Here is a 23,016-nt window from a genome sequence, read left to right on the forward strand (position 1 = left end):
ATGGACCTGCTGGAGCGGGTCCAGAGGAGGCCATAAAGATGATCAAAGGGCTGGAGCCCCTCTGCTGTGAGGACAGGCTGAGAGAGTTGGGGTTGTTCAGCTTGGACAAGAGAAGGCTCCAAGGAGACCTTAGAGCCCCTTCCAGTCCCTAAAGGGGCCTACAGGAAGGATGGGGAGGGACTGTTTATCAGGGAGTCTAATGATAGGACACAGGGTAATGGCCTCAAACTGAAAGAGGGGAGATTTAGATTGGATATCAGGAAGAAATTCTGTACGGTAAGGGTGGTGAGGCACTGGAACAGGTTTCCCAGGGAAGTTGTCAATGCCCCATCCCTGGAGGGGTTCAAGGCCGGGCCAGATGAGGCTTGGAGCAACCTGGGCTGGTGGGAGGTGTCCCTGCCCAGGGCAGGGGATGGCACTGGATGGGCTTTAAGGTCCCTTCCAACCCAAACCATTCTGTGATTCCATGAGAAATCTCTTCAAGGCTCTGGTGGGAAGGGGGCTTGCAATGATCCGGCACTCGCCCGTCTCACCGTGCAGTTTTACTCAGTCTTTTCTATCACCCAGAGTCTTTTCGAACTGCGTGAGTACAATGGGGTGGTGCGAGGCAGGCTTGTGACTGCACAGTTGTATAGGTACGAGGCCTTCCCCTTGTGTGCAAACAAGAAGTGTCGGCATAGATCAGGCTTCCAGAAGTTGAATGCTGTGGTTATAAGACTGTTCTTCTTTCTCATTAGAAAAAGCATGAAGCAGAGTCCTTCAGCTGGAGTACACACGTTCTGCGACCGGCAGAAACCCCTCCCGGACGGTGCGGCACAGTACTACGTGGCAGGTATTGGGACCTGTGCTGGGCGTGACTGATGGGACTTTAAGTTAATGCCCGAAGAAGCAGAGTTCTACCAGTCACACAAGAAACTACTGCTTGGAAGAGTTCTTCCCTGATACAGGGATGTTCCATGGAATTGCAAATTGCAGATTATTAACTTCAATGCTGTGAATTCTTGCTTGTGTTACCTGCCCGCTTTCCCTGGTTTGGCGGTGTTGTGTGGTCGTGAGCCGGCCTTACTTCTTCTTGTCTAGCGTAAATGTCTTTTTGTCACTTTTATTGGAAAGCCAAGGATTGGATAACCTGGGTGCTATAGGCTCCTGGAACTGGTCCCAGCCAGGCTGCTGTTAAAAATCTTTTTGGCACAGAAGTGTTTTATCCTCATCCTGCAGATGAAGAATCAGCGATGCAGTATCTGGGCAACCTAGATGACATTCTTCTTCACTGCTTGTTGTTTACTATCTTATTTTTCCCCCAAATGTTTGGGTTTTTTTAAAGTATCTTAGACCACCACGTTCAGCAGACCGGTTTTGACAGTCTTGCTTCTGATGAGTCCCGCTAGAGGATTTCTCAGGTCCCCTGAATTGGTCATGCAACACATCTGCTGTCTGAAGCAAAAGAACCTGCGCGTGAGCTGAATACTTAGGAGCCTTGGTTTGGTTGTGCTAAGGGCTTTATTAAGGCAATCTGATTAGAGGGTTGAAGATGGTGGTATTTGTTTGCAGATGGCCACAAATCGCAGAAGCCAAATGCGCAGTGAATCCCTAAAACTGCGATTTGCTGGGTTCTGCAGACTTCATTGTTAGCAAGCTGGTCATAATCCGGTCTTCTCTTCATACGGAGATGGCCCTGTGGAACTGATACCTAGAACTTGTGAAAAGGCAGCTACGCACATCTGGGTGTTTCGATGGCTGATGGAAGGATTCAATAAACAGCAGTAGGAAATGGAAAATCCCTTAGGTGCATGTGCTTCATGGCGTTGCTTTCCTAACGACCCCTTGTGAAAGGGAGCACCTGGGGTAGGACAAAGACAACTGGTTACGCTAATACGTATGAACCTTTTCTCTCCACAGGGCACCTCCCGGTGAAGCTTCCAGACTACAACAATCGGCTGAGAGTTCTGGTGGCCACGTACGTCACCTTCAGTCCTGATGGCACTGAGCTCTTAGTCAACATGGGAGGGGAGCAGGTAAGACGACAGCTAAAGTTTGGCAGAAAGCTTCACATTGGGTTGTGTTTGTTGGGTCACTCTGCGTTATTGGGCGTTCTTGAAAACGGGTATAGCAACTTCTCCGTGGGTAATATGGTTGATTTTAAACTGCTTTCTGATTCGTTCAGACTAAATGCTTGGTATTAGGGATTTATTTGTTATGCTACCACTGATCAAACTTGAACCACGTTCTATTCTGGTTTTCCAATTCACGTTTTGTTCTCTGGAAGAGGAAAAAAAACCCAGAGTTCTGGAACTGACCTTTGCTGACCTAGAAAAGATTTCCTAACTCATTCTTGAAACATCAAACTGCTTCTGTAATAGAATCTAGTGAATAAGGAACTTAGAGAAGCAAAGGCCTTCACCTGAAGCATTGATTGCTTTAATTTTAAGTGCTGGGTGATATTCATGGATCTTTTGTAAAGCCTATCAGTGAAATGAGAAAATCCTCCTGACAGCATTAATCAGCATGGATTAAGCAGGAACTTTGCTTGTGGGCAGGTTACTCTGTGGTTGTCCTCTACAGATCTTTCTCACACTTGTGCTCGTTCCCTTTAAGAGAAGGTGCTGGGTTGGGTGAATTGTCGGTCTGATCGGGGCTGTCAGTCCCTATACCAGTACTGTTTTAAATTAGGGCTTCACAGGGCTGCTTTCGAAGTTTCTCAGGAAATCCTGGCTTCAGCTTAGAGAGACTTTTGCCTTGGTATAGCGTACCACCTCTTCTCTGCCAATTATGTTTGATTTGTTTACGATCACTGTGTTAATGAAGGAGTTAAAACATCTTGGAGTTGAAGCTTTCTGAACAGGTCAGTTTGAACAGGTCAGTTTGTGGTCAGGTCATCTTTTAAGTTCTGTAGGCGTGCAGAGGGCTTCCTTACCTCATTTCTCAGCGTTACTCTTTCTGAACCCAGTACTGTTATGGAACGTGCCACTGGTGCTGCCGTCATCCTGTGTGTACATGTCTATAACCAAGATTCCTGGTTAGAAAATTGGCAACAGCAAAACACAAATGTGATACCGTGTACCTGTCTAGCCCTGTTTTATTTCTGTTCTATTTCACTGACACTTTTTTTGTCTCATTCTCTGTCTTCATTCCTCAGGTCTATTTGTTTGATCTAACATACAAACAGCGACCATACACTTTTCTTCTCCCAAAGAAGTGCCATACTTCAGGGGGTAAGTATGATGCTGTCATGAAAGTGAGTGGGAGGCAGAGTGGGATCACGTACGACACAACTATTTTTCAGGGTGCAGCCCAATCTGGGCAGGAGCAAGGGAAATGAAGCAGGGCATGGTTGTTGCTGGGTTGTTTCTGCAGTGTGCTTCAGACCCTGAGTTCTAAAACTCTGGTACAGAGTGACAAAATGTGTGTCTCGAGGGGAGAAGGGAGCTGTTGAGAGGTGTCTGCCTGTCTGAGCTAAGGAGAATGTGTAAAGCTGTGCACGAAGGATAAATTAGGCTTCATAGAGAGGTTGAGGTCCTGGTATCCTGCCTTCAACTAAGGGGGAAAACTTTTTGGACAGGCATGGAAATGGTATATGGTTTTTACTTTTTTTTTTTTAAACTTATTAGTAAAATGTAGAATACATCTATTACCCCCGTATACACCCATTAGGAAGGAGACAGAATAATCTCTTCCCTAGTCTAAGAATCTGGCCTGGCACTAATATCCCTTCTGGTGATGAGATAGTTGAATCAAAAAGGCATTTATTTGATGAGTAAGTAAATCCAAAAGCCTTTTTATTCCTGGCCCTGTTTCTTACGGGGCCTGTTCGTACACAGATACTGCAGGCGGTATGATGGCTGCAGCATTATTCCCCGGGCAGAGGCTGGCTCTTATCAGGGAGTGTTCCCAGCTCGGCCCGGTCCCTGGTCTCCGAGCGTTCTGGCAGAGTTTGATCTGTGTACTCAGCGTGCCTTAGGCCTTAATCTAACACTCATATCCTGGTAGCAAATCTATGCCCTGCCTGCCTTTCTCTTCTGTCTCGAAGGTATGTGGGTGATCTGTGCTGCGGTATCTGGTGAGGGCAGGCTTTGAATGGCAGGACGGCATTTGAACAGGCTCACGGCGGTGCGGTTGCAGCAAACGCTCCACCCTGTTGGGCACAGAAAGTTCAGGCAAAGGCTGCGGAAAGGCGGTAGCGGTGCAAAGGTTGAACTTCGTGTGCGTGCACGTCTCTGCACACTGACATCCCCGAGCGGTTCGGTGGACTGGTTGGGCAGTGTCCCCGGTTTCCCAAGCTGGGAAGTGGCCGCAGGAACACTTCCAGCTGCAACATAAATGCAGTTTGCAAAGCTTGAAGCTGAATATTTTCTATAGAAACGGCAGATGATGCGCCTGTGTGACCTTCCCAGGATTGTAAGCGCTCTTTGAGCAGTAGGGTAAGAAAAGAAAGAAAGGAAAAAAGCATCCGGAATTCCTTTGCTGGATTCCTCCAGTGGTTCCCCTCCTCACCCTTGTTCTTTCAAATGTTCAACAACTTCGCTCTTTATCTGAGATACTTATTCTTTATCTGAGTGAATCTAAAATACAAAGTTATTAATGTTACTAAATGCTTCTGCAGTTTTAAATGTCAGGCGTCCGGTGATCAGTCAGATACTCGGATTATGGCCTAGACTCAGTCTGAAGGCAGTTCAAGCGCCCTCTCTTTGTGTGTGTGTACTTGGTTCTGTGTGTATCTGGTTTTCTGTTCTAGAATTGTATTGCAAAGGGTACTGCAGAGACTTCATAGTAAGTGTAAGAAGGCAAATCAAATCCAGGTGGCTGGAGAAGGGGGGGTGCGTGGAATCACGGAAGTTTTATTTCTGCTCTGAATGGGGCTGTGGCGTTGGCTTGGCTCTGCTGTAAAATAAAACCCTGAAGCTTCAGATATTGGTTTGTGTAATCTGCATTGGTACTTAGCATGGCTGTATTTATTATTATTTTTTTTTTCTGACCTTCAGAAGTGCAGAATGGAAAAACCTCTACCAATGGAGTGTCGAATGGCATCCATCTCCACAGCAATGGCTTCCGCTTGTCTGAAGGAAGAGCACATGTGAGGTAAGGGGACCAGTCTACCTACATGAAAGCCCTACGGCTTTGTTCATGTCCTCTTCCTCTTGCTAGGGTTAGATGCTGCTAAACAAGGTGTGAAGTCCGAAGCCATTTGGTGTATTGACTTCATTGTCAAGCAGCCTCTGTCCTAGGAGCTGTATTCGTTTCTGATAAGCGGGCTAGGAGCAAGAGTCAGATCAGGCAAGAGCGTCCTGGGAGAAATGCTGTCCGTGAGGATTTTTGCCCTCTTATGATGAATTACTGCAGACAAAACTAAAAAAATGACTTTTCAGGTTGGGAAGCAACGTGTTCTGAGTTGTCCTGACTGGTTGTTACTTCCTGGCCCGCAGGAACTGTGTCTTGGTAAATGGGAGAGGCTGTCAGGTCGAAAGAGCCTTGCTTCCCTTTGTCATTTTTTTGGGCACCTGCCTGCTGCAAACTGAACTGAAGCGACCAAATTTGCATTACGACAGTGACTGGAGCCATTGCTCCTGCAGTCTGCACGTGAGCTAGGAACGGATGGAGAGCCCTCTTCCGTGGTTCCTGCTGCTTGCTTTCTTTAGGAGCAAAATGCAGTTGGGGAGAAGCAAACTCGAAGCACATCTTGCTGACTGTTTTTCTTCCAGCTGATGACACATGGTTAAAAGTCAAGGCACAGTTGCTTAATACCATATATGGGTAGTCTAGGTTCCACCAAAGTCACTTTGTTGAATGTTTTCAGCTTGTTTCCTCTAGATGGCCCCTCCACCACAGCAGCGGAGATGTGGCTGGAATTTTGGGTTGCCTGAGCATGGGCCTTGGGCAGCCCTGTGAACTCCCCGACGCTTGGTTTCCTTCTGAATTTGCATTTGGTTATACATTGCTAAAGGAGGACTGGAAATGGTTTTTTTTTTATGCAGTCAAAGCAAAGATGTGTTTGTGAAGTCTGAGGCATTAGATGCTTAAAATACACGCTGGTCAATTTTAGGTGGGTGTCTGTATATAAAGAAAAAATGGAAACAAACAAACGATAGTCAAAAAGAAACCTTCCTCCTAAATTCAGGTTCTTCAGGTACATGGTCTCTTCTGCCTTTTTTTTTTTTTTTTGGAACTTTTGGTTTGCTGTGACTTGCTAAGCTAGGACAAAACACTGCAGACGTTTAACTGGAGTTAACAGAGCATGTGAGACTTACTTATGCTCCTTTCTTCTTTCCCTTCAGTCCCCAAGTGGAGTTACCTCCATATCTGGAGAGAATCAAGCAGCAAGCCAACGAGGCCTTTGCTTGCCAGCTGTGGACTCAAGCCATCCAGCTATACAGCAAAGCAGTCCAGAAAGCCCCCAACAATGCCATGCTGTATGGAAACAGAGCTGCTGCCTACATGAAGCGCAAGTGGTAAGGAAGCAGAGAGTATCAAAGAGTTTAGTGTCACAGGTGCCTGACTTCTGAGAACCACGTTGTCCTTGTTGTCCACTGCGAAGCACCTGGGCTCCCTCTGCGTGGAGCAGGGTTGGGGTTATTGGATCAAGCAGTAAAGTGCGTCACCTCTGGCACAGAACACGGGGAAATTAACAGCCACAGATCCTGCACAGGCAAGCACAGCTGGTAGTAGCTCATCTTTTTGCCTACTGGCATGCTGAGTAATGTTCTGTTCCTTTCCTGTCTAAAAAGAAACTAAAAATCCACTTCTGAGTAACAGCATTATGAGTGTCTCCAAGGGTGTTTGTGTTTCGTTGGATAGTTCTGATCTGCATTAGAGTACGGCTCTAAATTTGCTGTCAACAGATGAGGTAATGGTTACTATGCTTTATAACTTCCTATCTCATGGTATGAGGCTGTTGCAGGACTGCCCGGTGTTGCTTTGGTTGCTGCTTTAGCCAAGCAACTAGTCCTGCAGATAGTCAGACGCGTGACCTGGCGGTTCCCGTGCTGCCCCAGCTACCCCACACTCTCCCGGACTGGAAACAAACCTCTCCGAGGGATCCGGGGAGGTGGCAGCTGGTGCCTCGGCATCTGCGGGAGGTTCTGTCTTGGTTGTTGCAAAATACGCTGTTAGCCTCTGCAGTAGGTAACGTCTTCTCTGACCAATAGCCAGGGCTGCAGCTGCAAGATACAGCTCAGTTATTTTGGTATCCGTCCCCTTGAGCAGAGTGCGACTGAGTAGCATGACTTGCCATTAACATATTTAAAATAGCTGTGGTCCTTCATCTACATTTGCTTTTGTGAGGATATCCTTCTCCTCTCCCTGCTGGAATCCACAGGATGAATTCTCCCATCTTCTTGCCAAGATAAAGAGCAGCCAGCAGTTGTTGTGACTGTTGGTAACTGGCCTACTGGCTGTTTTGCAATAGGAGAGATTTGGGAACTGCCTCAAAAAGACCTCAGTGTTCAGAGGGAGAAGAACAATAGTTTGCGATTAAGGAATGGAAGGCAGAAGCTGAGGGCTGATCGCATGAATGGCATTTTTCTTATAGGAAACGTTTTTCCCAAAGGATGTTGGCAAATCTCAACCTTTCTGTGTGTCAGCTAGTGCTTTGCTACAGTTTTCGGTAGCAGGAAGACGTGAAAATATATGCACCATGGGTTTCTGTGGCATGCAATGATTAGAATTTAAATAGTTCGGAGCTGCTATCTTCTCAGGTGCCAAAAAGACAGGGCACTTTACTGCTAGGAACTGGCGTATGGCAGAAGGTGGCTGGGATGTCACTGAGGAGGAGAGTGAAGTCGTTGGACGGTGACCCACGCTGAACCACTGTGCGGCTCTAAGGTGTCCTTGGCGTTTGGAGCAGCACCAGCTGTAGGCCACCCCGCAGGGCTTGCTTTGGTCTCGTTCTCTGAGTAACAGAGAGATCTAGAAAAAAAGGAAGGTCTGTAATTTCCTAACCTCTCCTTGCTCATCTCCCTTCAGAGGCTACTCGTACTCTGCAGCGCTTCTGGGGCTGTCCTGTTAAAGTTTGCTCATAAGAGCCAACTGCATCACTCCGCAGGTTGCTTTTAGCAGCCTGTGTTGACAGTGCTTAGCTGGTTTCTAGTTAGAGGATTTTTGCACAAGCTGAGTCAAACCTGTAACAGTGGGAGAAGTCAGTGCCTGCTTTACAGCTCCACGTGTCCATTTTCACACCGCTCTTTTGGGCTGTCTGACACTGGTAGTTGAGGCTGAAGGATTTTTGAGGGTGGCAAAGCAGCTAATAGCCCAGTCAGCCCTGAAAATGTGAGACACCCGTCTGTCATCATAACAGGTAACTTGCATTCCCTCTTTCTTTCAATACAAGTGGCCTGATGCTGTGCATCCAGCCTCCGAGATTAACACAGACACGGTGCTGCAAAGATATCCAGCCTCCGGGATTAACACAGACACAGTGCTGCGAAGATAGCCCTCCAGAACCGTGGTGGTTCTGCTCTGCCACGGATCTTGTGGACAAGGCATTCCAGCTTCTGTGTGCGAGTAAGGTGTAGTACGTGGCCAATATCCACCTAGACAGGAGGCAGCAATAGGCTGAACGGTTTGCAGAACACTCTTGTGGCACTGAAGAAGCGCTGCTTAGCCTGTAACCCAAAGATCTGGAGCTCCCTTTAATGAGTAGAGACACAGGAGCCCCCTGACAAAGGTTCCATGTGATCTCAAATGAAAATTGTTGTCTCGTGGGAGGTACAGGGCAACTCACCCCCTTCCTTACTTTGGTCGGTGCAGTGCACATAGGTTACAGGTGTGAAATGTTGTTGTTATTATTATTAGCCATCATATGGAGACTTGGCACTCTCTTAAGACAGATTGTGGGGTGTCTGAAGAGTTTAGGCTCGATGCTGATACACCAGGAGTATCGGCCCTGGCTGACTTCTCAGCCTCTCTCAGTCTGAACTGAATACCAGCATGCGAAGCTTGTCACATTTCTCCTGCTTCCAGGAGAAACTCCCACAGCCATGGAGCTTAGGGAAATCAAGCGTAGTCTCCAGTAACTGTAAATAGGATATAAATATCCATTGTGATACCAGTTTGCTATACCACTTATTTCTAAAACTTCAAGGTTTTTCCTATAAAGGTGAGAAAAGACTGCTGCTTTAGGCATGCATCCATCGGGGCTATGAAGCGTGGTGGTTCTGTAGCTCATTCTTGAGGGCTACAAGTGGCTGTGACTGTGGACAGGGAAACGTGCTGCCACGCTGCGCGTCCACAAAGGGGCACGCGTGAGCTGCCGTGCTCTGCCGAGGCCCTGCTCGCCTTCCAGGAGAGGCCTTGTGTCTGCTTGGCCAGAGGGCTTGTGCATCCTCCATCTTCAAAGGACTTCCCTAAATGTGTTCTATCAGTGAGCTCTGCTCCGGCGGATTTAAAATGGCAGGTCAAGACTTGCTGGGCTTCCCTGCATGGTCGCATTACAGGGCTGCCTGCGCGCGTGTGGAGGTGGATTCGAGAAGCTGGGCTTGGTCAGATGGTGCCCCTGGGAAACAGCAAATGCTGTTAGTACGTGAGCTTGTGGGGTGTCTGCTTGCAGAGAGAGAGCTGGAAACAGCGAGCTTTGGAGGAAAATGGGGGCTGGGAAACGGCAGTGGAAAATGTAAGCTGTTTCTGCTTGCACTATCTAATCCAAACCTCCCTTTTCTTCAGGGATGGGGACCATTATGATGCTTTAAGAGACTGCTTGAAGGCCATATCCTTGAATCCATGCCACCTGAAGGCCCATTTCCGTCTTGCCCGCTGTCTCTTTGAACTCAAGTACGTGGCAGAAGCACTGGAGTGTCTGGATGACTTTAAAGGGAAGTTCCCAGAACAAGCACATAGCAGTGCCTGCGATGCACTAGACAGGGACATCAATGCCGCCCTCTTCTCCAAGAGCGATAACGGTGAGTGCCAGTGTTCAGTGGGGTTCTTCAAGGTTATTCTAAAATCTAATGATCGGACAAGGGTTTTTCTCCTTAAACTGCCCCTCTGAAGTAAAGCTCCAACTTCTGAGAGAGATTGATTGTTACTGTGCACCAAAACTGGCCTGAGCCTGTTCTTTCCTTGCGCCTGGTCCTGGTTTGCTCTTGGGCGAGAGTATGATAAAGGGAGTCTGATGTACCCAGGAGATAATCTGGAAGGAAGCTTGTGCTCTAAGCCCCGCTCCCTACTGGAATTGTCCTTAGCTCTTCTCTAAAGCTAAGGGTTGGGGTCTCCTAGGCTGCTGTTTGCTTAGAACGTGTTCCTCCCCGAATTGTGATGAGGGAAATCTGTTGTCCTTCCAGCTGAAGACAAGAAAGGAGGTGGCCCCATCCGACTGCGAGCCACAGGCCGCAAGGATTCCATCTCAGAGGATGAGATGGTGCTGAGGGAGCGCAGCTACGACTACAAATTCCGATATTGTGGCCACTGTAACACTACCACAGACATCAAAGAGGCCAATTTCTTTGGCAGGTATGTTGGCAGAGCGTAATAGGGATGCAGGACAGGAGTGTGAGCAACAGCAGAATGCTCTCTTCCATCGGATAAAGCCTCACGTGTAGCCCCGTGTGACTGTTCATAAAATGACGCTGACAATGGTTTGCAGGGTTGAAAAAGATGACAGAAACCTTCCTCCTTGTGTGGCTGCATGAATAGCAGGTTCAGTAGCAGATCCACAGAGGACCCGGTTGGGCTAGCATTTCAGAAAAGCCATTTGGGATTGAAAACATGAATCCTGGGGCTGGAGGGAACCAACACAGAAAGCTTTATCTGGATCCCTAAGCGTGAGGGGTGGCAGCCTGCTGATTATAGACGCCAACTGAGATTCTCGTATCTGCTAGAGACTAGCTTTGGCTCTGAGCTGTGATCTCCAGTCTCTGCTCCTCTCACCCTAGCAATGCACAGTACATAGTCAGTGGGTCTGATGACGGCTCCTTCTTCATCTGGGAGAAAGAAACCACCAACCTTGTTAGAGTGCTGCAGGGAGATGAGTCGATCGTGAATTGTCTCCAGCCTCATCCCAGTTACTGCTTCCTGGCCACCAGCGGCATTGACCCGGTTGTACGACTGTGGAACCCTAGGCCAGAGGTAAGACCCGCACTAAAAGACCGTCTTGTTGTCAGGAGGTGTGACACACACCGGTCTTTCCTACTGGGATCTCTTGAGAGTTGCAGCAGTGGTAACAGCCCCTCTTTGGTCCTGGTGCTGTCTTGCTGAGTCCTCTCCCTTCTTTGTCTTGCAGAGTGAAACCCTCAATGGCCGCGTGGTAGTAGACATGGAAGGTGCTTCCCAAGCCAACCAGAGACGAATGAATGCAGACCCGCTGGAGGTGATGTTGCTGAACATGGGGTACCGGATTACAGGACTGACCAGTGGTGGGGCTGGAGGCTCAGATGATGAAGACAGCTCAGAGGGGCAAGTCCAGTGCCGGCCCAGCTAAAACAGAACTGCCTCTCCTTCCTCTAATTGTTTGGCTGAAAGGGAACCTAGTTTCCTTGGTCCTGAACTTTCTCTGATGAATGACTGCACTGTTTCGCACTATGCACAGAGTAGGACAAGCTGGCAGGGGCAGGAGCGGCCGTCTCTTTAAACCATCGCCACCACCTCCTCCTCCTCCTCCCATCACGCTACTGAGCAGCATGGCAGTGCAGTCCGGGGTTTGCCTTTAGTGGAATTTAGTCCCAACCAGGGGTCTTTGAATTGTCTGTAAGCAGTGTGAGCTGGTGATTTTATTCCCAGAGCTGCTGAGTGATCTGGTACAGAGGATGTTGCCTGCATTCATGCATTTGCAGAGGGGATGTTAAATTCCTGAATAAAATACAAACCTAGGGCAGGGGTTATGGAATGAATTTACTGCAGTGATCTTGGTCTTGAAAGCTTGACTCTGCTTTTGTGCTACCAGCCTGTCTAGAGGCCCCTGGTTTAGAGTTGTTGGCCTTGAAACACCTGGTTTGTCCCATAACATCTTTCTTCTGGCTTCCATCTCTAACGCGTTGTCACCAGACGTGGCTGTGTTGTATTAAGGACTGGATATTGCCTATCTTGTCCCTGGGCATGTCTTAGTTGATGGATCGGTGAAGGCACTGAGTATGTGCAGCTCAACAGGGCAGGATGCGCTTGCCCAGCTCTGACACTTTCTTCTGTGGTCTGTGGACCCGTGGAGAAAGGAGACAGCAATGGAGCAGGTTTGATCAGAGGCCTAGGACTCGGGTAGCTAAAGCTACTGAGGAAGGGGGCTGGTAACAGCACTCTTTCAGACCTTCTCTCTCCGTTGCCCAAAATGTGTGTGGCTGTATTCACCTTCTCCTCTCCGTGCCACCTGTGTTGGAGCTGAGAACGTTGCCACCACGTATATGTTGCATCTAATGTTTTGAGCTTTTAAACAGCAGCATTTTTGTGCAGTCAGCTGCTCTGTCTCAGCCAAGGTGGGCCTTCTCCGCCTCATTGTTGGTGTAACATCTGATGGATTCGTGGTCCTCTCAGGAACCCTCCTTCCTCTTCCCGTTCTCCGCACACTGACTCTGGCTGCACGGCCAGGAGCACACCTAGAAATGCAGCACTGTACTTCCATTCCTCCCCCTCTCGTGTAACATGCAGTCCTGTTCTCCCCTCTTGCAGTTGCCAAACACTAAATATCAAATAGATCTTACACAGCTGTGCAACAACCGAATCCGAAGAGGTTGGTTTGGTTTTTTTTCTAGGACTATCAACTAAGACCAAAGAGCCCCTGGAGATCTTAACTGCTCTGCGCTGTCTCGTATCTCTTACCGCTGAAGGTCTGAACATGCTAGCCTTGGTCCCAGGGGTGTGCGATGTGTGTCTGGGAGTGTGTGCGCATGTGTGTCTGCTGCATTAGGGCTGTTCTTCCATGTGGTGCAATCCCTGGTCTTCCTGTTCCTGCTGTGGAAAGATGAGAGGCCTCCCTTTCCTTCGCTGGCTGCTTCTGGCTGCCAGGCGTTGATGAGAGAGACTGCGCAGTGCTGGCTGATCAAGGTAACCGGCTTCCTCTCCCTTCCAGAACAGTCTCTACGAGATGAGTGAGCCTTGTGCAGGAGGGAGAGAGGTCACAGAGGCTCAGAGCTGGCAGCGTCTCTCCAAGGACACTTCCCTGCATAGCGAGATCCCCCGCGCCCCCCTTGCAATCGCAGTGGAGCTCGCTGGGACCCGATCTCTGCCCCTCAGACAAAGATGTCCATCTGCTCTTTCACGCGTGGGTGAAAAGGAGCCTTAGTGACCCCCGCTTTTGTGGGGGCATGCCCCTCGGCAGCCAGAAAGGATGGGCTACCCTCGTGCTCTGCTGAGCCGTGATGGCAGACTCGCCCTCCCTCTTCTCCTCCTGAAGCAGAGCTCTCCTGGGACAGATTGTCACTTGGCTGCCGAGGGCACGTTTGCTTGTTTTCCTGCAGTGCCAGCTTGGTAGATGGGACTATTTGCTGAGTTTACCTGTTTGGATGTGTACAAGCTCCCCCACCCCAGGTGTACTCTGGCACTCAACGCTCTTCAAAACCCAGAGGCAACTGAAAATTCGTCTCACTTGGGTGGCTTTTTGACATGGTCTGGCCTTTTCTTTTTTTGCTTAAGGCTTTTCTACTAGACGCATCCTCTTTTTTGTTGGGGTTTTTTTTTTTTCCCCTTCTCCTCCCACTCAAACTTTTTTTTTTTTCCAGCTTTCAGTAGACAATGTCTGCAGACTTTGATTTTTAAACTGAGAGACTGAGATGGAAAGCTCTGAAAAGAACAGACCTCTCCTTCCCCATTCACCTTTTGCTGTGGCAGCTATTTTTTGTTGTTTTTACCCTTGTGAGACAGTGCAGCTCTTTTACCTGCCAGTTGCAGTGTGAAAGCTACAAGATTCCCTGCCTCTGCAGTGGATTGCTTTTTTTTTACTGGCTGCTTTGGTTAAAAAAAGATAAATAATAATGGGAGAGAAGGGGAGAGAAAAAAAAAATATCTTTCCGCCTCTAGCCCCTTTTCCCCTTGTCGTGGGCAGATAACCTGCTTTGTCGCTTGTTAATGAGGAATTTGTATTTATTGGTGAAGGAAAAAAACATGCTGGGGAAGTAGGGAGAAGATGTTGCTTTATTGACCTCTGCTGTTTACTTCAACCCCCTCTTTGGGAAAGCTTCTTCCTGCTCTTTCTGGTTAACTCTTTCTAGCCTGGGATGTGCAGGGATGCCTCCTCTATTTTTGTATTCTAGCAATGGGCTCTCCGTTAGGAGACTCTAGGATTCTCTTAGTGTTGCGATGACCGTTGCTTCTCGCTTTTTTTCAAGTACTAAAGATGATCATCTCGTAAACTTTGCCCCTGCGGTTGTAGAGGTAACACACAAGCCTTACTGCCCTCATTAGAAGGAGCAGAAAACTTGTTTCTCTGGTCCCTGGAGGAGAAAGGGTTAAGCAATTAAACAATTCTTTGTTCTAGTTCTTTCTTGGTGTCATTTTGTTTGGGGGAATTGTCCTGGCTTTGTTCTACCTTTCTCCTCTGTGGAGGTGGGCGGAGGGTGGCCTGGTTGGGCTGGATGTTGTCTGTTCAACAGTGCTGCTTCCTGGAGAACGGAGGTCCCAGTAAACCTGAGTGGGAAGGGGACTGGGCAGCCGGGAACGCGGCTCTAAGCTGTGGTGGCCACTGGGTTAGGGCTGATGGTGGTTCCTCCAGGCATGGGAGCTCGGATCTGTCGGTGGAGCAGCGTCCACCTCCGGCTTGGTTTAGAGCTAAAGCTGCAGACGTTGGGGTGGGGATGAGAACAGCTGCCTGGGGCTCGCTGGGGAAGGGAGAAGCACGGAAAGAAAGATGAATGGTGCTGTAATGGAGTTAGTTTCTCTGAATGGTGTTTTGTCAGGGTGGGGGAGAAAACTGATAAAATCCTCTTTAAGTCCCTGCTGAATCCAAGAGTTACAGTTTAGCGAGGGGATGGCGGCAGAAAGCTGAGTAGGGAAAATGAGCCCATCCTTCCCTTTTAGCTCTTCCTAAATAGCCTCTTGCCCTGAGAAGCAGAGCCCTGGTGGCTTTGGCTGTGGGGCAGACCCAAGGTCACCTGCCTGAGTCACCATGTTACTGGCTCATCTTCAGAGATGTTTCTGCTGTCGGAAACAGGGCACTTATTGCCTTAAAGTGTCTCGCACTCAGCGCGGTGTGTAGGACATCAACGTTCAGACCCAGAGACGAGCCCTTGCTAAAGGATATTGCGAACTCGCTTTCTCCTCTGGGCTCCTGCTGCAAAACCTCCCAAATACTTTCCTGCCCTCCAAGCTGCAGAATGTCAGGCCTTAAAAGTTAGAAAACCAGTCTGCAATTTTCAGAATCCGTTTGAACTCGTCTCTTAAAAAATTCCCGTCGGACACCTTTCAGCTGAAGGCCTTTTGAGGCCTCTTCATTTTGAATCCTGTCTGATAGAAATTACTGCTTTAAAACACAGCTCTGCTCCAACAAAGCAATGTGCATCCACAGCTGGAATTGGTAATCAACTAATTAGGTCAGATCTTGAACTTGAATGGTTGGACAAAGAGGAAGCGTGGAAAGGGAAGCCGAGGGATTGAATTGTGGGTGGAAATGGCTGGAAGGACCCAGAAAATGAGTTTTATTTGTAATTTGGGTAAGGGAATTGGGTTGAGGAGGGAGAGGAGCGATGTGCTCTGGGCTGCGGGGAGAGGAACGGTCGCAGCCCTACTCATGAGTTCACTTTTCTCTGATGTCGCCGTTCGCAGTGCCAGGAACAAGTCTGCAAAGGGCTCAAGATGGCTCCTGTCTCTGAGCAAAACGGGAGCAGGATGTCAGAAAACCGCCCGCTGTTGCTGCAGCGAGGAATTCGGTCCTCTGCGTGTTGTGCTCCTCGTAGCTTGTTCAGGCCTTGCTGCTGCAGGAGGTGAGACTGATCGGGAAGCCCTCCGGGGCTGGGGAGGAGGCGAGGTGGGCCTTTTTGGGGATTTTGTAGCTGAGAAATCATCCTGACCTGCACTTGGCTCTTTGAGCTCTTCCACCTTGTGCCCCGCTTCCCCGAGAAACCGGTGGCTTTCCCTTTAAAGATAAAAGTTGCCCTGTGGATTGACTCTGTCAATTGGAGGGGGAGAGAGAAGGAAATGTGGCTTTCAAGTGACAGGGAAGCAGAAAAGACCTGAAGGTTAAAGCTGAGGGGTGAGATGGCTTAGGGGCACGCTTTATGGGGTGGGTGGCTGAGCCTGCGTATGATCTTGCGCTCGTGAGTAGCACCATCATCAGTACAGATGCGAGTGACGTTTCTGGTTCACGCGGAGCGATTAGAGGCTGTCAGATTGCAGCAGGCACAGACCACAGGAAAGGAACAACAAAAACGCAAAGCAACCCACCCCAGCATCACCTCCAGGGCGGGGGAAGGACGCCTTGGTGTCCTCCATCAGCCTGTGCCTCGGTGACATTTTAAATAGACTCCTGCACGCGGTGTTGCCTGCTGCTGCCTCGGTTGTCAATGTCAGAAGGGGGAGGGGATCTCTTCCTTGTTGAGTGGTTTGGTTCTGGCAGTCCCTGTAATGTTTGAGCTGTCACAACAGGGAAGGTTCCCAAGGAAGCCGCTTACTGAACAAGAGCTGGCTGGGTGCCTGCTTCTTTCAGACTCAGAGATGAGCCGGGGTAGAAAGGGGAGGTAACCGAATCCCTTCCGGGCTGAGCTCCAGCTATAGCCATGGTGGCGTACGCTTGGACAAACCCAAACCAGTGCGTGGTCTGGGCCGCTTCTTCCCGGAGCGGACAGGCTCGGACAGGCTCCCCTCTGGGAAGGGCTTTGCGTCTCCAGGGTGTGAGTGATGTACCGGCACCTGCAGCGAGTAGGCAAAGATCGTTGTCCTGAGGATGATTTGGGCCGATGGGAGGTAGAGCTGTTTCCTTGCTGACAACGGGAGAGAGGAGCCATGGGTGGCAAGGCACCGGCAGAAGTGGGAGTGAAACCTTTTGTTTCTTGTCAAATGAGAGCTCGCAAAAACAATGATGGCAGTATTCCTGCTCTGTACATCGATCCAGTATTGTAGTCAGGCAAGATAGCTGCAATAAAAAGCCCGTCCTTTAATTTTATGCATGGAGAACTTCTTACCTGCTCTCCCCCCCTCCCCGGCCCTGGTTCCACCCCCCAACCCCCCCCGCAGTTTCTTTTCCAACTGCAGCTATTTTTCCCTGCTGACTTCAGGTGTTTTGTATTCTGCTTAGATCAATAGCAGTAGAACAGCAGCCGCTTTCCAGTTGTCACTAGGAAGACCCTGCTGTCAGCTACAGCTCACCCGTTTTCTGCCAGTGCGGTACCGGGGATGAAGAGCCCTTCTGCTTGCCTGACAAACACAAAGGAAAGCTGTGCGGTACAGGAGTGCTCTATTGATTTTTATTTTTTTTTTTAATTTTTTTTTTTTTTTTTTAAATCCAGCCTGTGGAAAACAGTGTTCTTCCCCTGTTCCAGAAGCTGGGTTTGCCTTTCTGCACTGGGTTTAAGAAGGAATAAACTGGGCTGTCTAAAATGCCTCCTGCCCAGGCGGGGAGGGGAGGGTGTGTGGTGGCACTGCAGGGAGATGCGTCCTGCTGAGGCTGTCGGCGTCATCCTTGCTGCGTGGCTTTGCCAAGGGAGCTGGTCCCTGGTGATATGCTGCTTAGCAGCCTCCGAGTCACAAGCAGGAAGAGCAAATCCATTGCCTAATCCAACAAACGCGCCAGGACCACATTAGCTGATGTGAACATTGGCCCCTATTCATAGATTTTTTAACAATCTCTGATATTTATGTTAGCCTGGAGCAAATCAATGCAAGTATTTTTCTTCATCGAACAAAAAGTGTTCGCTGAAACACACACAACCTTTGTGCGCATCTTCCTTCCGAAGTGCCAAAATAGGAAGCGTCTGTTAGAAACCAAAGCACCAGGCATAGGCTTTGCTCTCAAGGGTGTCTGTATTTCCTCGGCTTTCTCTTTTCTGGAACCGGACTGTTTTGTGAAATCCCTCACCGTGGGATCCCGAGGAGCACGGTCTCAGGCTCTTGATCAGCTCCGCCGCAGTGACAGGTCATGCTGAGACGATGCCCACGCTACAGCTGGAGGTGAGCTGCTGGGTGGAAGGCTCTGCTTCCATCCAGATGCCTCCGAAGCAGCCCTCCCTCTCGGAGGGGCTGCCCTAAAACATGCTCTAGACTAGGAAATAAGGTGGGATAGTAGATGATATCTTGAGGGCGAGGAAATGTAGTCTGCAGTGCATTAATAAGCTAGTTGAGTTGAAGCCTGAGTACTCATATGATGAGTTAGCACGTATCGAGGGCAGGTAGGCCACCTCTAAACTAGACTGTTAGCCAATGCTTTCTACTGCCGTAGCGGCAACTCCAAACTGGTGTCCCCTCTGATGTGCCTCTGCTGTGGGCAGAGGTTACCCGTCTCCTGGGCTTTCAAGCTGGAAGCTTCACTCGTCTAAAATTCAGCAAGTGTGTAAGTGCCGTTCTGTCCCCAGAACGGGGAGTACGTTTGATAAGTGTGGAAGGCCGGACTTAGCTTAATTATTGAGCAAAGTCAGGCAATGGAAAGCAGAACGCATAAAGTAGAGGTAAGAAGGGTCTTTGATGAAGGAGAGAAATTTCAGTAAAAAGTGAGGCCGTTATGTGGAAGCTGTAAGTGATGCGATGTTGGGAATGTGGCTCTGGCAATTAACAGGGTTTGCTAATAACAAAAGCCAGCACCTGCTTGCTCTGCCTTGCCTCTGCTGGAGCTACGAGGGAGGAGGAACCCAACCACATGCAGGAAGGGGCCAAGACTGTTTAATTAGCAAAACCCCTTGGCATTGTGCTGTGTGACACCGCAAACTGTGCTGGAGAACTCTGCTCACTCCGGGCCTTGAAGGGAAATGCAGCTCCAGGTCTCTGGGAGGAGGAAACGAGCGGCTTCCAAGGAAAGCAGGGAAGGATGTGAAGAGGAGAGTGGGGTCTGGATGCTCGGCTGGGCAGAACGTACCCGTCCTGGGTCTCCTGGGCTGGGGTAAGCGATGTCCTCCCTCTTCTTCCCTCTAGTTCAGCGAGTTGTCACTCTGTACTTTGCCAAGTGTGTTGCGGTGGGTGGAAGTCTGGAATAAACATCTTTCTTCTTCAGCTTTCTCGTGTAGTTTGAATTAAACTTCCTAATAAAGCAATTGTTATTTTTCTAATCCGATTCTCTATTTGTAAATGCTGTTCCTCCCCTCACAGTTCCTTTACCGCCTGCTCTTTTGCAGGAGGCTTCCTGTGTGATAAATATTTCTGCTTTTACACTTTTCTGAGGGCATGGGGGGTGGGGTGGGGGTGCTGTTCTACCTGGCAGCTGCTGGGGATGACTCTTGCAGGGATGAAGATGGGACGGGGATGACGGGGAGAAGTTTTACTGCCCAGGTTGGTGTGGGCGGAGCTGCACAAGGTAGGTGTGTGTGTAAGGGGGAAGGTACCTTCCTAGAGGAGCTTTACCAGAGGAGTTCCATGGTGGGTGAGGCCTGCGACCCTTCCTGCCCGGCTCCCGGGGCCCTTCCACCCTTTGCCCCCGAGGTTTTTCCAGCCCGGCCCCCGGGGCCTTTCCTGCCTGGGGCCCTTCCAGCCCGGTCCCCGAGGTCCTTACCGCCTGGGAGCCCTTCCCTCCCGTGCCCCTTCCAGCCCGCTCCCCATAGCGGGCAGGGCCCGTCGGAGGAGGCGCAGGGCCCGGGCCCAGGCTGCGGGGAACCCTCCGGCTCCCGCTTCCTGGTTACCGGCCGTACCCGGAAGCGAAGCGCGGTCTCCAGGAAGTGACGCAAAGGCGTCGGGCACGGCTTGTGTGTGGAAGCCGGGAGGGTGGGGGGGGGCGGGCCCCGGTGATGGCGGAAGCAGAGGCCAAGATGAAGCAGTTCAATGGCGGCGGGGCCGGGCTGGACGCCGAGCGCGGCCGCTTCCCCTACTGCGTGGTGTGGACCCCCATCCCCGTCCTGACGTGAGTGCAGGCCCCGGCGCTCCCGGCCGGCCCTTGCTCGGCGAGGCCTGGGCCTGCGCCTCCATACCGGGGGAAGGCCCAGGGCCGGGGCACCCCCACGGCCTCTCTCGGGGTGTTCGTCCTGCTGCGGAGCTGGCGGGAGCCCGGCTCTGGGGCTGGCAGACCGCGGTAACCGGCTCCCTGCCCTGCCCCGGGGCAGGTGGGGTGCAAGGGCCGCCTCGGGATGCTCGGCCTGCTTCGGGGTGACCGGGTGCCAGGCCGCTTCGGAGGCCATGGAGGACTCAGTCCTTGGGATAAGGCTCTCCTCTCCCCGCAGGGAGGGCGTGTGTGGGGAAAGCTTCGGAACGAGCGGGCTTGTCTCAGCAGGAGCGGGAGTGGAGGGGATCCAAGGAAACGTGGGAAGTCTTTAATGGTTTTGCCGCCAAGGTTTGGCCACGGGGAGCTTGGGCCACCTTATGCCTCGAGGAGAGCCTCGGTGCTTGGCTTTTAATAAATTAGAAGTTGATTTGCTTTCCCAGTCTTGTCGGCCAAGTGTAAGCAGGCTCCAGGGAGAACTTCTGAGTTTTTTGTTGGTCGTGGGAAAATGAAAAGCTGTAAAATGTGGCTTTTGGGGTAGTCTGGGAACTCAAAGGCTTATTTTTATCCCTTCCTCTTCCCCTCCCGTTCAAATCAGGTGATAATGTTTACTGAGCCAGAGCTGAGAGTCAGGTAGAAGATGTGGGCTGGTCTGTGCCAGGATTGGGAATGGCAGCGCAACTCTCCTCGGCGAGGAGAAGCCAGAACTTTCTTGTTGCTGTCTCGCATACAGCTACAAACCACCATTGGGTTTTACTTCTTCTCTTTTTTGCTTAGAGTTTCCACCTTAGTCTTTTTCTGGAGGATTTTCCAAGGCTTTTAACCTTCTTATGTCCCGCTAGGACTGATGAAGAGAGCTGTTTTGCTGCCAAAGTCACTGGGCATCCGTATTTGTTTGTGGGTTCATTCCTCGATGAGCAGTGACATTGCCCCGTTGATTTTGTTTTGTAGCAGAAACTTTGGTGGTGTTATTTGGCAAAATGTCTCGTTAGCTTGCATAATATCTCCATTTTCTCCCTCTGACGTTTCCTGTCATCCTTGGATTTGGAGACTTGAAAGCTAGTCAGTGCTGAGAGGAGAATTAAAGAAAGGAAGAAGTGCCTATACCTTTGAAGGTGGCAACGCTGTGACAGCGTTATATTCAGCTGTACCTTCTGGCTGATAAAACATTGCACAGATAGCGAAAGCGTCTGGCTGCTTTGCGTCGCACCAGATAGGGACGTGCAGGGGGTAAGTGATGCAGGCGCAGAACATCAAACTTTGCAGAGCCCTTCCTCTGCGTCGTAGGGTTGTGTTACCAACAGGAGCTATATGTTATTTATAACCTCAGCTGCGCTTATCGGCGCGTATGGATTGTCTTTCCTCGTAGCATCCAACCGCCTCATTCCCTTTATATTTTTGATAGTTTTAGGATCTCTAATTGAGCAGTGGCTTGTGAATCTGTTTCTGTTTGGCGTTGCTGTAAACTCTTCTGAAATATTAGTTGCTGCGCGCAGTTCCTCAGGGAGAGAGGGGTGAGAAATCGGAGAGAGGTCAGCAAACTTGAGAATGGCGGAGGATGTGGGAGAGAGCTGTAACTTGGCCTGAAGTATTTACTTCTAAGTGATGATGATGGAAGGAGGTTGGGATATAGATCTGCTCCCTGGGGCTGTAAACATCCAGTGGGGAGGAGAGGGTCTTTGAAGCATTGGGACCGATTAGGGAAGGGAATATTCTTCCTGGAGCCAGGAGCCCCGTTTTCTGTCTGGGGTGCTTAAATCTAGTTTGCTGTGGAAAGTTGCAGCGTGGACGGGAAGATGGGTAGGGTGACCTTATTTTCAGTTGTTGAGGTAGAAAGTACAATTAAATCTCAAGGCGGTTTCTCCTGGATTTGACCTTTTTACTTGGGTACGCAAATGGGTTTGTTCTAGGAGACTGGGGCTCGCTGTACCCTGGCCAGGGCCGCATGTAGTGCCGGCCTTCGGAGTCTTGCGCTCTCCGTAACTGCAGCCTCTCACGCTAAAATCCCCCATCTTGGATGCCTCACAGATGAGCTGACTCTAGAGGTGCTTGTCGACACAGCTTTGGGTATTCCCTGCCTGTTTTTCTTTTGCTTGTACCTCTTTTGTGTCTTTACCGCTCTTTGCCTGGCTTTGGCTCACCTGCTTTCGCCTCTCAGCTGCGTATCACACGTTAACTGTGCCTGTCTGTCCCATGCTATGCAGTAGGTTGCACGGCCGCTCCAGCAGTCTCCTGGCAGCATGTTGCACGCACTCGGTGTGATCGGGGGGCAAATATCTGACGGTTCGCTTGTTGCCTCGGTAGATGGCTCTTCCCCATTATTGGCCACATGGGAATCTGCACGTCGACTGGAGTCATTCGGGACTTCGCGGGGCCGTACTTTGTCTCAGTAAGTAGATGATGGATCCAGGATCCAGATCCAGAATCTGTGCTTGGTCTGCTTCTCACCTTCATTGGTGACTTTGAAGCCAACTGTCTTTTGCAGCTCAAAATTCTGCAAAATAATGGCTTTAGATGTTTCTGAAGCTCACGAATCTTTGCTGTTACTCTGTGGGCTGCTGTCCAGCGGAGGTCATTTGGGAGATATGGTAAATAGTGGCTAGTTTGGCGAGCAGAAGGGGAAAAAAAGTATAGTTTAGGCTCTGAATTGGGAATTTTGGACCTAAATTCTCTTGATTCTGAGTAACAGAAGCTGCCTTCCAGCTTCCTCAGCATACCTGTTACGATCATGCTGCTTAGCATCAGGTATGTGCCAGTCTTCTAAACTGCTTTATAGTCCGGTGGATTTCTAAAGTAAGGGAGTTTTAATTTGGGATAATTACTACTCTTAATAGATTGGGACATTTACAACTTTGAATTAACAAAGTATAAACAGTGGGGGGAAAAAAACAAACGCAAAAACCAGGGAACGAGGTACATATACCGTGGATGTCACCACGTATAGAGTATGAATATACTCATGCCCAGAACAGGAGTATGAAAACAATTGGAATCTAAATCCGGACACACAAATAAGATTGGTGTCTTGAGACTGCTGAGGCAGTGTGACAGTTTTATCA

At 49.8% G+C, this 23,016-nt stretch overlaps 1 protein-coding gene across 7 annotated transcripts in view; it reads left to right on the forward strand.

Annotated features, from left to right (window-relative positions):
* The window catches only part of LOC128918827 (WD and tetratricopeptide repeats protein 1), a 43,047-nt gene that overhangs the window by 14,473 nt on the left and 5,558 nt on the right, over nt 1-23,016 (forward strand). For 4 of the 7 annotated variants that reach the window (XR_008469724.1, XM_054223525.1, XM_054223524.1 and 1 more), the window contains 10 exons: nt 738-832; nt 1,900-2,015; nt 3,137-3,212; nt 4,980-5,076; nt 6,270-6,443; nt 9,652-9,887; nt 10,269-10,437; nt 10,860-11,052; nt 11,207-11,379; nt 22,262-22,346. Coding sequence is in view for 6 of the 7 variants with exons in the window: in XM_054223525.1 (XP_054079500.1) it covers nt 738-832; nt 1,900-2,015; nt 3,137-3,212; nt 4,980-5,076; nt 6,270-6,443; nt 9,652-9,887; nt 10,269-10,437; nt 10,860-11,052; nt 11,207-11,379; nt 22,262-22,346 (1,414 nt within the window). In the remaining variant the exon portion in view is untranslated. The other 3 variants (XM_054223527.1, XM_054223528.1, XM_054223529.1) reach the window with 3 other exon arrangements.

This window comes from Rissa tridactyla, chromosome 18 (genome assembly GCF_028500815.1).
Source record: "Rissa tridactyla isolate bRisTri1 chromosome 18, bRisTri1.patW.cur.20221130, whole genome shotgun sequence".
NCBI classification, from domain to species: Eukaryota; Metazoa; Chordata; class Aves; order Charadriiformes; family Laridae; genus Rissa; species Rissa tridactyla.